This window comes from Gossypium raimondii, chromosome 9 (assembly GCF_025698545.1).
Source record: "Gossypium raimondii isolate GPD5lz chromosome 9, ASM2569854v1, whole genome shotgun sequence".
Lineage (NCBI taxonomy): Eukaryota > Viridiplantae > Streptophyta > Magnoliopsida > Malvales > Malvaceae > Gossypium > Gossypium raimondii.
Window position 1 is genome coordinate 23,874,452 of NC_068573.1, and position 14,483 is coordinate 23,888,934.

At 29.4% G+C, this 14,483-nt stretch overlaps 2 protein-coding genes across 8 annotated transcripts; both read right to left on the minus strand.

Annotated features, from left to right (window-relative positions):
- Positions 1 to 277: 277 nt before the first annotated feature.
- On the minus strand, positions 278 to 1,482 carry LOC105798635 (L10-interacting MYB domain-containing protein). The gene is made up of 2 exons (XM_012628763.2): positions 1,083 to 1,482; positions 278 to 992 (listed from the first exon to the last, which is right to left on the minus strand). Exons 1-2 carry the CDS (start codon positions 1,419 to 1,421, stop codon positions 384 to 386), a joined length of 948 nt encoding a protein of 315 aa, XP_012484217.1. The 5' UTR covers positions 1,422 to 1,482; the 3' UTR covers positions 278 to 383.
- Positions 1,483 to 11,851: 10,369 nt separating this feature from the next.
- Positions 11,852 to 13,516, minus strand: LOC105798637 (uncharacterized). 7 transcript variants are annotated; one of them, XM_052621405.1, is made up of 6 exons: positions 13,334 to 13,507; positions 12,968 to 13,251; positions 12,682 to 12,848; positions 12,472 to 12,582; positions 12,364 to 12,401; positions 11,852 to 12,282 (listed from the first exon to the last, which is right to left on the minus strand). In XM_052621405.1, exons 2-5 carry the CDS (start codon positions 13,174 to 13,176, stop codon positions 12,364 to 12,366), a joined length of 525 nt encoding a protein of 174 aa, XP_052477365.1. In that variant the 5' UTR covers positions 13,177 to 13,251; positions 13,334 to 13,507; the 3' UTR covers positions 11,852 to 12,282. The 7 variants fall into 7 exon arrangements, 2 of the variants coding, with proteins under 2 accessions (XP_052477365.1, XP_052477366.1); XR_008188970.1 differs by having other exon boundaries at positions 12,472 to 12,604; positions 12,682 to 13,251; positions 13,334 to 13,516; XR_008188971.1 differs by having other exon boundaries at positions 12,364 to 12,604; positions 12,682 to 12,744; positions 13,334 to 13,512.
- Positions 13,517 to 14,483: the final 967 nt, after the last annotated feature.

Below are 14,483 nucleotides of genomic sequence, written 5' to 3' on the forward strand. Positions count from 1 at the left end.
TTGCATGGAAGAAGATGGAACAACAAATAATCGGTTAAAACATTCCATGCATTGTAAAATCTCTTTCTTTTCCCTTTCATCGTCACTTTCATCACCGCTATAATCCTCAACTATACTCATCACCTGTGAATAAATTTTATATCCAAAATCACATATAAACAACTATTGATAAAACTAATTTAGTAAAAAATAAGTAGAATATAAATTCAATATCTAAAGACCAAACATAAATAACTTTTAATAAAACTAGATTACACATAAATAAGTAGAACATAAATTCAATATCCAAAAACCAAACATAAATAACTATTGATAAAACTAGTTTAGCATTGTTGTTTAGTCACATAATAGATATCTTTGAACCCTAAAAGATCAGAAAATTTTCAACTATCCTCCATTTCCGTCTTAAGCCACAAAGCTCTAATCTTGAGACTAATTGATAAAAACATAATTCGCTTGTCCTTATTGAGCAATAATCTAAGTGCGAAAAAGTATAGCGGACTAGCTTCTGGAACTTCTTCCGACATGCTGTCAAGCATTTTGACTGCTTGTGGAACACCATATGGATCCATAACAAGATTCAAACTATATGTGGCTTGACTCATATTGTCAGTTGCATTGCATAATTTTTCTATCTGACTAGACAATCTTGCAGCCCCTCCAATTTGCTTTGAGGATTTCTTTCTTCCAGTTTTAAAATGTGAACTTGACATCTCAGGGTTTTTTCTTTTTTGACTGTTTCCATCAATTTGAACATCATTTGAAATGTGAACATCATTTAAAATGTGAACATCATTTCTCATATTTTCTTCTTCATTCTCTTCAGGTATTTCGTTGTTAACATCCTCAAAAAAATCACTAGGGAGTGTACCAGAAGAAGGTGCCCATGCTTTATCACCTGTTGCAACTATCCCCATGAACATTTGGTCCAACTTCCCTTCAAATTCAGGATCAATGCCCGATGTTCTAAATTTTTTAGCTTCAGGCACAACCTACATATAAAATGATAGTTTAATAACAGTAATTATCAATAACATCATAAATAAGAAAAAAATAAAAAATATTTAGAATTATTGATGTACCTGGAGCCTACTCTCCCACCATTCATCCGATGCATCAACGGTTCTTTTTATAGGATTCCACCCTAAACCAGTATCTTCGCCTTTAAGTTTCTTCCAAGCTTTCCATTCTTTTTTTAGGTCATCCCACCTATTTTTAAGTTGTCTTTGTGAAAAACCCTTGCCCATTTCTTTCTCAAAGTTGGTCATTATTTTCAACCATTCATCTCTTATGAAATGAGTACTAGGCCTATTGCCTTTCAATATCTCTTTAATACAAATATCACAAAATATTTCTGTCAATTTCTTATCCCACATTGCTTTTAATTTTTCATCACTAACTTCAACCGCCGAAGTACTCATCTACTGTGTATACGAACAGATTCGTTTCAGCCAGTAAAGCAATCAAGAAAATCAAATGTCACATAAGTATATATGTTTACATGTGTATCAAAATTTTAACTATATACATGAACAAATAATAGTAACAATGATAATAATGAAGTAATCCAAGAAATTGATTAACATGGTAAAATGATATAACTTTATCATTACCATCATTAAAAAATGAAAAAAAATCATGAGAATTACGGGCTAAAATTATTCTTGATGAACATTTATAGGCACAAGTTTTTAATTAATATTTATGTAATTAAAAATAGTCCCTTTAAGATGATTATTAATTATTATTATTGCTACTGACAAAACTTTCCATATATTAAGCCTTGAACATGTCACTTGTGTTTTTTTTTCTCTTTTAAGAATTTAACTGAAGTCGCCGGAATATCACAGGCTTTATCACTGGAACACATTTCATCTCCTTTTCTCTCTTCTCAGACCAACTTTGACTTCAATCAAATTTCAATCAACAAGAATTTGCGTTGAAAACATAAAGAAAATTCCTTTTTTGGGTTTCAAAAATTGTGAGATTTTGGGCTTTTAGAAGAAAAGTGGAATGGGCTGTACTAGATCGACTCCGGCCAAAGGAGACGGTGAGTCTATTTTACTTTGTTTTTTCTTCTAGTTTTTCTTGATTGGTTGCTGAGAAAATTGTCGGGAAAGTTGGAAGCTTGAAAAACAATGACAACATCTTTGATTTATTTGAGCTCTAGAAAACTTTGGAGTTAAGCTAGTTAAATGGTATATTGAACAAGTAAAGTTTCTGATATCTCCTAAGCAGCTAAAAGGTTTCCGCTTGAATTTCTTTTTATTTTTAAAAATTTTGTTTCAATTTATAGTGTTTTTACGTTCATTTTAAGAGATATATAGCATTTGGTTATTCAATTGTGTGATAATTATAGTCTCTTTTGTTTTTTTCCTATGGATGATATAAAACAAAAATAAACCATAATGTTGGAGCAATGATTGAAATATCTATCATCTATATATTCATGTAACACTAAAAGATTGAAATTTCGACTTATTCCTTTTCATAGTATAAATAATGTTGTTATAGACTGAAAAAGAGAAATAATGTTGGAGCAATGATTGAAATATCTATCATCTATATATTCATGTAACAACTAAAATATTGAAATTTCGACTTATTCCTTTTCATAGTATAAATAATGTTGTTATAGACTGAAAAAGAGAAAGTAGAAGAAAAATGAGGCTAAAATTGGGATGATGATTTGAATGTTCTATTATTAGCTTGCAATTAGTACTCAATTTGTTTTCCAAATGTTTCTGAAAATTTTCCTTCCCTTTTAATTTATTCCCCTCTAAACTCTACCAGAATGAGTTGTTGTTTGCTGAAATAGAGTATATGCAGAAAAAGGTAAGTATTTTTTTCCATTCTTGTTGCTCTTCACATCGCTATTTAATCCAAAACTGATATTTTGTATTTTCACAATTCCTATTCGCTGCTAGTTTTCACTCTCACGCATAATATTTCTTATGCTTCTCAACACTCAATATCTATTTCTCACTTATACGTCTTTTTTCTTTGCTCACTTATACACACCACACATCTAAACGTGTATGTATATAGGCTATATAAACTGACTTAGAGGCTTAACCTTACTGCCATACTTTCAGCAAGCTACCACCTTGCTCTGATTCTTGCCACATTGTTTCTATCCATGCATTGTCAATTTAAAACCATTTATAACTTTCCACCTAGCAAGCCAACTTATCAACTTATCTCTATGATAAGCCGACCTTGAAGTGGATTTGACTTTTAAAACTTCCCCTCAAATCCAACTTTTTCATTATATGTTTTTCTTTTAAGTTTGTGAATATGTTTGTCTTCAATGAATTTGTAAAAATATCGGTTAATTAATATTTCATCTTGCAATTGACTAGTTGAACGTTTTCATTCTTCACCTTTTCTCAAGAGGTAGCTAAAAGTTCAGGCAACAAAACTCATCCTATGAATTAAACCTAGAGATTAAGGAAGCAAATCAACGGATAATTTAGTGTACTAATTTTCCAAGATATCACCAGCAGTAAAAGAAATCTGAAAAAAATGGAGTTATCCAGACGAAAAAAAAAGATAAACTCACCGGTGGTGGAGAAGAGGAACAAAGAACCAGCACTAGTAGAAAAACAAAGAGCCAGCAGAGGAACAAAGAACCAGCGATGGGAGAAGAGATGAGAGCAAAGAATCAGTGTTGTGTGTGTGGCTAAAAAGGTAAAAGAGCAGCCCAAAAGCACTTTTTGGCTGAAAAAGCTAAAAATTTCTGCTTTTTCATCTGGCCAAAAGCACTTCAAAGAAGTTAGAAATTTGCTACCAAATGAAGTGTGTTCTTCATTACTTTTCACCCAAAAGCACTTTTATATGTAAAAGTGCTTTTCAAACGCCTAAAAGAACTGGCCCTAAGGTGACATTTGAGATGGAAAATTTGATAACATCAAACCTTAATTGATTCTTTAAATTATTTTATGAGGACTTAATTGATTTTTTTTAATTATTTTAGGAGGGTTAAATGATTTTTAAGGATTATATAACATTTCTCAACAAACTATAAAAATAACTAAACTGATAAAAGGAGTAGTAATTTTAATTTTTTAATAATATTTAATAACTTATATAATATTTTATAACATTTTAATAATTTCTAATAATTTTTTTAAAAAAGTTTAAATAAAAGTTTCTACTCTTTTTTTTTTTGATCCATACATGCTACTCTATATCATACCTTGATGCCTATCGCATCACCTCTCAATCAAAACCGTTACTTATCACTCATATTAAGTCACTAAAATTCATTATCTCTTAGACTCTTTACTCATACTCTATATAAGATTTTATCTTCACACACTTCAAACTCCTTAATTAAATCTAATCCAAACCTTCAAAATACCAAATATTTTCCATAATTTTCTTATATATTTTTACAATTTTTTATATTTTTATAAGTTTTATATTTTAATTATTTTTTATAGATTCTAAATTTTTATAATATTCATTTAATATTTTCACATTTTCATGACATATTAATAATACTTTGTAACATCTAATAGTTTTATAATTTTCTTTTAAAATTTTATGATATTTAATAAATTTTATAGGTTTCATATAATTTCAAAATTTTAATAATTTTTAGGCTTAAATAATTAAAAAATTAATTAAGTATTCTATATCAATCGTCACATTATCAAAATTTTCATGTCAGATGCTACACCGCCCATCACGTCAACACTTAACGGTCTATCATGAACTTCAACAGAAAATCATATTCGAGGAACTCAATTAATTGTACTTTTCAACGAGGTGCTCAATTAATTTTGAATTAATCTAAATATTTAAATACATTTCATATAATTAATACATAGAAGTATTTTTAATAATTTCAATTTCAAAATCTAAAAGCCAAAAGCACTGCTCAACTTTTATATTTAGGTGAAAAATCATTTTTTTAACTCTACTTTTAGCCTCAAAAGCCAAATATTGTACTTTTTGAATTAAAAAACATTATTTTTTTACCCCAAACAGCAATGTGAAACAAGATGAAATTAGCTTAGCCCCGAAAAAGATGGGGTAAAATTAGAGTTGATGGGAAACAAAAAGAATAGTAGAACAATACCCATGAAATTCTAAAATTTTAATTACAAGAATAAAGGAATGAATCATATTTATGGTAGGTTTTAATGAGCGGTACGTTTATTTACAGTTAATATAAAAATAACGATAACAGTGAGATTAAATATTATAGCAATACTGTAACATGAGATTGAAAGAAAACTAAATGGACCGCACCGCTTATCTAAACTCACCATAATATTGTGTGAAGAGATGAGATGAAAGATTGTGCTTCTTGAGTATCCAGCTGCATTAATAAACAATATGGAAGAGTAACATTTTAATATGTCTCCTAATTATTCATTAAGATTCTATTCTACAACTAGGGATTGTAATTTTCTTTTTTCTTTTCTACTTAATTTTGGAGGTGTGTGAGTGAGCGTTCGCTTTCGACATTCTCTTGTATGGTAAAAAGCAATTTTTGACTTATTGGGGGACCACATTATGCAAATACAAACAATTTTGGACTTAACAACCTTTCAACACACTATTAGTAGCTTAACAATATGGGATTATGTGTCTTTATCTTAGATTTTATTCACCTACTTTTTCTTATATTTCTTCCATATTTCCGCTAATAAAAATGGATTTGGATAAAAATATAAGTACGGAATCATTCATAAATTTATTCACAATAATTTCTTATTGACATAATAATTATTTAGCCCTCCAATTTTACAAAAAAGTTATTTTAGCCATTTATTTAATTTTTTTTGTTTCTTTTAACTCTTGAACTTTTTTTTTTTTTCAAATCACCCAAAATTGATGGAAAAGTTAACAAATGTTAACTTTGCTGATGTGGACTAGACCTGATCCTAGGTCGGGCCACCTCCCTGGATAGGGGTGAGCATTTGATCGAATTGAGTGAAATTTTTTTGAGTTAATCGAGTTCATGAGTCTTATTTTATCATCCTAACTTGATTTGAATTATCTTCAAATCAAGTCGAGTCGAATCAAGTGAAATTTGTTCAAGTTAAATTAAAAAAAAAAAACTAAACATGCCAAATTAAAATATTGTTATAGTATAACTAATTTCATGTTAGAGCACATAAATTTAAAACATATATATTTGAAAAAATTTCAAAGCAAAAAAAGAGAAGAAAGATACTTTAATATGATAAACTTGAATCATTAATTGACTTATTTAGGTCTCCAAAGTTATTATTTTAGAAAATTTAACTTACTTTATATATATATATATATATATATATATATTAGAATTTTTATAATCTTTTAAAAAATATATTAATTTTGAAATTTTTATAAATATTTTGAATTTTTGTAACTTTTGTTGAGAGAGACCAATTTGCTCATTGTCAAAGTTGATAGAGACCAAAAGAGTATTTACACCAATCTGTTATTCGAATTAGCCGAGTTATTCGAATTGTAAAATTCAACTCGACTCGAACTCGAATTCGAGTTTGACTCGAATAACTCAAAATTTGAATTTTTTTCAATATTTTCGAATTAAATCGAGTTTTGCTCACCCCTACCCCAGGCATGAATGTCTGCCTAAAAATTGAGAGGGTTTGGACAAAAATATAGGCTGAAAAAATGAGATTGGATAAAAATAAGACCCGTTTTTTAAAAGGGCCATGCCTTGAGTATGATTTTTTGGCTCGGACTCGGCTTGACCCGAAATAGCCTAAACTTTGTTTTTTTGCTTCTATTTTGTTGTCATTTCGCTATTATATTGTTACTATTTTGTTGTTGCTGTTTGGATATTGCATAACTCTTATTTTTTTGTTAATTTTGTTACTATTTTAGAGACATTTGCTTGCTAAGTTGCAACTATTTTAGTATTATTTAATTATAAAGACTTTTTTTAAATGTATTTTAAATTTGTTGGGAAACATTTATTTTAATGTTTTTAGTGTATTTGATTTATTATATTTTTAATTTTTTATATAAAAAATAATCTAAAAATTTTAATACTGAGCAAGTTGGATTAGAATCGAGTTTAGAAATTTTAATCTAGGTCGGGTTTGGGAAAAATTTAAGTTTATTTTTCGGGTTAGGCCTAGAAAACGAGTCTAAAATTTTGCATTGGCCTGACTTGAACCCAACCTGACCCATGATGAGGTCTAATACATGTGGACTGTCACATGGATGCCACATTAGTAATTAATTATTTTTTAAAAGTCTATATATTTTTTATTTTATGAAAATTTTAAATAATCTTAATAACTTTTTTGGGAGATTTTTTTGAATTTTTTTAAAAATCAATTAATTGTTGATGTGGCATCTATGTGTATGTCCACATCAGCAAAGTTGACATTTATTAACTTTTTCATCCATGACATAAAAATACTAGTTAAATGGTTAAAAGAGGTAAAAAATTTAAATAGAGGGCTAAAATGATTTTTCCTATAAAATTAGAGGGCTAAATAAATTATTATGTCTCTGATATTTAATTTTAGGGAGCCCTTACTCCTATCCCAATTAAAAACTTATTTTTATATTCTTATTGATAATAAAATATATATTAAAAATGAAAAAAAAAATTTAAATCTGGGATTAAAAAGAGGATGTCCTCCATCATCGAGGACCCAATAAATAATTGGATTCACAATTTCTCACACTAACGCTATTGTTGGCAAGATGAAAACGTTGAAGTAGGAGTACATGAAGGTGGAAAAAAAATAAACTTATTTCATTTGGTCTCGTTTTTAGAATACAACGGATGATCGAATTAATTAAGTTATTAATTTGTCAATTTAATTGATTTGGTTAAATAAATTATTAAAAAAATACATAAAAAATTTAATTTAATTATTCGGTTCAACTAGTCTTTTACTTGATTCAATCGATTCATACCGATTCTCATATCAACCGATAAATTAATCCAATTCAATCCAAATAACGTTGCTTTACAAAAAGAAAAATGAGATTAAAGAAAATAAAGAAATTATTTTATATTTATTAATAGAAAATTTAATGTTTTGAGTTATTTTGTTTTTCACTTTGATACTAATTTTTTTATCTCATTTATGTTTTAGATTTTAGTCCTAAAATTAATGAAAAAACAAATGGTACATCCACCAATGAGTATATGTCACATATAATGGATAATTTTTCAATCTTATCAAATAATGGATAATTTTTCTAGAATCACAATAAAATGAATATTTTTTTCTAAGTTTGTAATTTTCCATGATTTTATCTAACCACCAATTTTTTTTGGAGTTAGAAAAGTTTTTAGGTCGAATTAAATTATATATTTTATAATAATAAAAATATAATTTCATCATTTTAATAGTTCATATCTTTATAATTTTAAAATATTAAATTAAATTTTTATCATTTTTTAAAAGTCAAAATGTAATTTTATCATTATTAATTTAAAATTTTATAAATTATAAAAAAAATTACTAGGGACATTAGTGGCTCCGACTGCTCAATCCATTTGAAATTTCCTTTTTCTTTTTTTTTTCTTTGGATTTCACCGCGTTTGAGGCTTTGATATTAAAATACAAACAGAGAGTTAGAGTGGGTTTGGATGGTGATTGGGTGCTGTGCGGTGCGTTTAGCTTACTTTTTGTCTCACGCTACGATATCTAATCTCATCGCCACCGCTGTTTTTACACTAACCGCAGGTAAACGCACCGCCCATCCAAACTCACCCTTAATCGATGACAACCAAGTGTTTGGACCCAAGCGACCACAGCCAAATACAATCACAATATCTACATCTATTGCTCAATAATAACCTAATAATTATTATATAAGCTTATCAATTCATCAGATGCTTAATTAAACTCATATATTTCAAGAGACACTAACACCAATAGAGAATGAGAATTGGGACCGTAAAAAATATCATAAAAAGTTTTTTATTAATAACTTAAGTTATATTTTATTTTCTCTATTTAAAAATAATAATAATGTATGTTATATCAAAGAATAAACTTATCTTTTTGTTAAAAATCCTTTCTATTTCTGTTGTTAAAAATTGATCTTTGTATGTTAGCATGAGGTACACGTGGCATGCCACATATTATTGCTTGATTATCCCATTAACCACATTCGTTTTTAACTGTACAAATGAATGAGATTTTTAACTAAAAGGATCAATTTGCTCTTCTAACTAATGTACAGTGATTAATTTACCCATTTTTAAGTAGAAGAGATAAAATACATTCTGGCTCTTAATATAGAGGCATATATGATACTTTTACTGAATAAAACCTTTTTAGATCACCAGTTAATCTAAAAAAAAAATACTCAATGGTAGTGTGACTTTTCTCTCCCTTTTAAGTCTCTTTAACAAATAAATTTATGCCTTGATTAGCTACCACCACCACCAAACCTATACGTATATATTGCCTTCATTTAAAACCACTAGCTAATCATATCATCTCTCTAACCCCCAAAAACACCACAATCCTTGCAACATTCCTCTACCAACATAGAAAGTGAAAGAAATTAACCCTTAAAAAATCTAGGTCCATGGATTTGCCCTTGTGTCGCCATCAAGGCCGTTCAAAACACACAAAGCGAAGCGAAAAAGTGGGTTTTGAGAGAACATGGGTTAGGACCCCACCACACACTTACATGCCCAACAATCGTCCTTTTCACTCCCACTATGAACAATAAGGTGGTGCAGAAGTAGAACCCATATGATATGATACATCAATTAGTTGATCGCAAAGGAGTTGGAAAACTTCAATTTTACCCCACAAATCAACCGAGCATCTTGTCCCGCAAGAGAAAATGAAGTTCCAATCCAGGAATTTTCCTACATACATATGTACAACCACCTACACCTCTTCTTTTCTAGCTATGACTTAGGCCTCCTTTAGATCGAAACACAATTTCATTGTAGTACGATCAAAAAAACGTGCTGCAACAATACGTTTGGATAGCAAAAGCTAAGTGTAGCACGTTGGAATCAATGGCGAAATTAAAAAATTTTTAGAGGGGTTGAAATTGAATTGTAAATTTCTTTTATCATATATTAATTGATGATTCCATCATTTTTGAAGGGACTAAACAGATTTTTTTTCCAGATTTTGGAGGGTCAAGGTGTATTTTACCATAAATTAATTTATAATTTTATTATTTTTAAAGGGGCTGAACTGAATATTATCATTTTCAGTTTTTAAAGGCAAAAACTTTATTACTGCACTTGTGTTTGGGAAACAACTTTAATTTTCTCTTTTTTCTTTGCTACTTTAGAAATTTGAGGAAAGGGATCACATCGAGTACCCAACAATAAGCTTATGTTATTAACCCCTTTAATCTTCTCCATACAACAAAACACCTAAATTTGATAAACACATTCTTTTTGTCATTTAAATTTTAGGTTAAATTCTACCATTAGTCCTTGTACTTTACAAAAGTTATGGACTTAATCTCTTTACTTTTACTTAGTCATTTTTTAGTCCCTATACTTTTCAAAATTTAAAAATTTTAGTCCTCCCCAAACAATAACTATTAAATTCATTAAGTAAACTTCTGGTATTTCTAAAATTTGATGTGCTATACATATTATCATATGTGCAATGCTGTGTTGGCTTGCTATTTTTACATATTGCTCACTAAAAATCTTGTTAATGGGTTAACGACAACCATTTGAGGCAAGATTGAAATTTTAAAATTTAAAAGTATAGGGACTTAGAATGATTCATTTGGAGTCTATAACTGTCCGCATAGTACATAATTCGTAAATTTGGTAAGTCTAATTATTATTATCATTAATTTTATTTATTAAATATATTAACTTAATATTTTGAAATAAAAAATCACTTAACAATCAATAAACTAAAAAAATATATTATAATAAAATTAAATTCGAAAAATAAAAAGAAATTAAATTTAGAGAAATTTGAAAGTAGTGGAAAAAGGTTTGATAAAAGGAGAAAAAAGGGGGGTTTTGGTGCAGGAGTATGAGAAAGCCTGAGACTGCACGCGTCGCAGTTAGCTGCCTAAAGTACATAGCTGTTGAAACCAAAAGATTCTCTTCGCCTTTCCATCTTTTTTTCATTTTTAGGGTAAAACTTCACAATTGGTGATCTAATTTTTATTTCAGGTAATATACGCACTCTCGTTATACATTTTTATCATTTTAATCACTTTTGTTTCATATTTTTACCATGTTGGTCATTTAACATACACTTTCTTTTGGTCATTTAATTTTAATAAATTTTCATTTTTATCACTAAATTCGAGTTTGCTGGATTTTGAAAACATAGAGAAAAGAATATGTGTGATGCTGAAGCATGGGAAGATGTTTAGATTAGGAGAAATGTGATTGAGCAGTAGTTGTGAGGCAGAGATGAGAAAGAAAGGACCACCAAATTATCCTTTTGTTTTATTTATAGTATGATGAGAAAATGTTGGGTGGTATCATGATTAAAGCTTTGATGTTGATTCTAAAGCTACCGCTTTCCCTTTAATCTTTTCTTAAAAAGGGTAAAAAGTTTATTTATTTTTAGTAAATTGGTTTTTTTAAATAAAAATTAGAGTAATTTATTTTCTATCAATTTAAAAATGAGTAACTAAGAATAATTATTCAACGCGTTAATATTTTTTTTGGTCGATTGTTATAATAACAAATTTAGCTCTCATAATTTACACATTCTATTAATTTAATCATGATTCAATAAACTTAACATACAGCATTGTTGTGTAAATGATGATGTTAAATTTATTGAAATCAGAGAATGTTACTTCGGATATAGTTGGGTTGTGGGGATTATAATCATTTGTTGAATGTCAATGGTAGCTTATTAGGTTTCATCCATAGGTATTTTACCAAACTCTCATCTTAATGCTTAAATGATTTACAGCACTTCATTCTATAATGAACCATGCATACTGTTTTTACTTGTTTGCATGAAGAAAACTAGAAATCATAGCTCAAATTCAGGGGGAAATGCCCTGAATTCCATGATTGAAGAGTTGCTTCTTCGATTTGGCTCCATAACCAAACAACAGGCTGGTCAAGATAACACAAAACTCTTTCATCAATATGCCTCAGTGGCTTCCATGTTTCTAATGTAAAATCTACCGTTTCTAGTGAAGTTACAACCATATGTCACAGTACATGGTGATAAGAAAACAGCTTCAGAAACTTGCATAAAGGTCTACCACTTAGTGAAACAGAAACCTACTGCTGACGCCTTGGCATTTGTTTCTGATTAACTCATCTCCCTCTAGTTTTCGCTTGTTGTGATTGTTAGCATTAACACTTGAACCCTGAGGATGTAAGTTGGCAAGAGAAGTTTATTCGCATACAAAATTAAGTACATAGCATTTCAAAAGAGAGAAATGACTTACCTAAACATTGACAGGTTGTTTTGAAGGTCCTACTAGAACTACAACAAGTAGCAAACTATTTAGTTCAATATCTAACTCAAAAACATTTTATAATTTCAACAATATTACCTGGCCTTTGAGTGTTGATCATATTGCCGCTGTGACCATTAATTGTATTCCTACCATTATGAGCTTTGCTTTTGGAATTGATGATCTGAAGAAGAATGCCTGAATCGAATCCTGCACCACACACACGAATATACTTCCACTGAATTCATGGGTTATGATACAAGGACAAAGCTCAAAGCTACATGTCAAATCTAGCTCTTGAAAAAGTACCAAGAAGAGACTCGATGGCAATCCGTGCAACTAACTGTTCTGCTTCTTTCTTGCTTCCGGCAACTTCGCCACGATAAGTTTTACCATCAAAAACCAAAGAAGATACGTAAACAGGGTGGAATTTATCCTGTTGGATAGTTGTGTATGTAGGACTTGCGTGATTCATTCTAAGAGCATACTCGTTAAGAATTGATTTGCAACATTTTAGATTCTACATACATACAATGTGACTATAAAGTTAGAACAAAATCCCAATCAAGTTCAACTAACAAGAATGAAATAGTACCTGGTAAATAGTAGAAATGGTGAGTTGTTTATAATCTTTATCCTTGATTGCACTAGCTTGTTTGATGGCTTGAAGAGCAATTTTAGCAACATTTTGTTCAGCTTGTTTCCGGTGTGGGAAAGTTTAGTGACAAGTGTAAGTGGTTTGATTGACACGAACGCTGGCCTTGAACCTCGGGGCACGAGGAAACCCTTCACTGCTGCTATCATACACAGGAAGATCTAACCCTGATTTTTGAGCATATTCTTGCAAACGAGTTTTTTGCAACAAGTGCTCTGGCAATCCTAAACAAATCAATCAAATCCCACATCCATTACTAATAATATATTTTTTATTTACAAGAAGAAGAAGAAGAAGAAGAAGAACCTATGAAAATATTGACAACCAAACGTTTAGTCATGGTCATGCTTTTTCTCTTTGCTTGCAGCAGGTTCCAACCATATACTCAATAATAGTTGTTATGCAGTCTTAGTTTGATGATGATGAGCAAGTGAAAATTCATCTGACGCTCCATATATATCGAGCCATTTGGTGGGTTAAGCTTTATCTTACTGCAAATTACTGACAAGAGGACAGTGAACATCCCATTCTCATGGGATTTGATATATTAACAAAAGAATAAAACGAATATCGAAATGCAGTCGTTTTGGTGTCCACTTCACTTTTTACAAGATCTCAAGTGTTTGAGGCTAGTTTAGACGAGTTATTTAAGGTATTTGGGTTTTAGGTGAACTTTTGGGAGTAAGAAACGGACCAATTGAAGGCCAAACAAGATTAAAAAAAAAAAAACCTGAGCTTGAATTAAGATTAATCCAATTACCATGCACGTGTAACTTGTATTTATATTTTTTAAATTAGGGTTAAATTTTGCAATTAATCTCTGTATTTTTCAAAAGTTGTCAATTTAATCCCTGTACTTTAATTTGGTCATTTTTAGTCCTTATACTTTTCAAATTTTAAAATTCAGTCCTCACCAAACAATATCTATTAAATTCATTAAATTAAGTTTTGCTATTTCCAAAATCGATATAGCAAACATATTATTATATTTGTTATGCCATGTCGGTTTGTTATTTCCACATATTACTCACTAAAATCCATTTAATGGATTAACAATTTTCATTTGTATCAAGACCTGAAATTTCAAATTTTGAAAAGAATAGAGACTTAGAATTATCCAATTACGAATATGAGTTAAATCTGCAACTATATGCATAGTATAGGACTAGTAGTTGAATTTAACCAAAGGTGCATAACTGCTATTGTTTAAATTTCAAAATAAAAAAGTATAAGGACTAAAATTGACCAATTCAAAAGTATAAGGATTAAATTAACAACTTTCACAAAGTACATAGAGTAATAGCAAAATTTAGCCTAAAAATACTTGGCACATTTTGACCATTGTTTTTAAGGGTTGACAAGCGTGGATATAGTAAAATATTAAAAATAAATATTTTTAAAAAGAGACATGTCAATTTTAAGGCTACTTGTAGAATAAAATAAGTATGCAACCAGT

Excerpts from the sequence above, each read along its gene's own strand:
- LOC105798637 (XM_052621406.1), bottom strand. The coding sequence starts at position 13,176 with ATGATAGCAGCAGTGAAGGGTTTCCTCGTGCCCCGAGGTTCAAGGCCA. Across the intron at positions 12,849-12,967 it reads CCATTTCTACTATTTACCAG|AATGAATCACGCAAGTCCTA; the intron begins GTACTATTTCAT and ends GTATGCTCTTAG. Across the intron at positions 12,402-12,471 it reads GATCAACACTCAAAGGCCAG|TTCTAGTAGGACCTTCAAAA; the intron begins GTAATATTGTTG and ends TACTTGTTGTAG.
- LOC105798635 (XM_012628763.2), bottom strand. The coding sequence starts at position 1,421 with ATGAGTACTTCGGCGGTTGAAGTTAGTGATGAAAAATTAAAAGCAATG. Across the intron at positions 993-1,082 it reads GGTGGGAGAGTAGGCTCCAG|GTTGTGCCTGAAGCTAAAAA; the intron begins GTACATCAATAA and ends TTTTATATGTAG.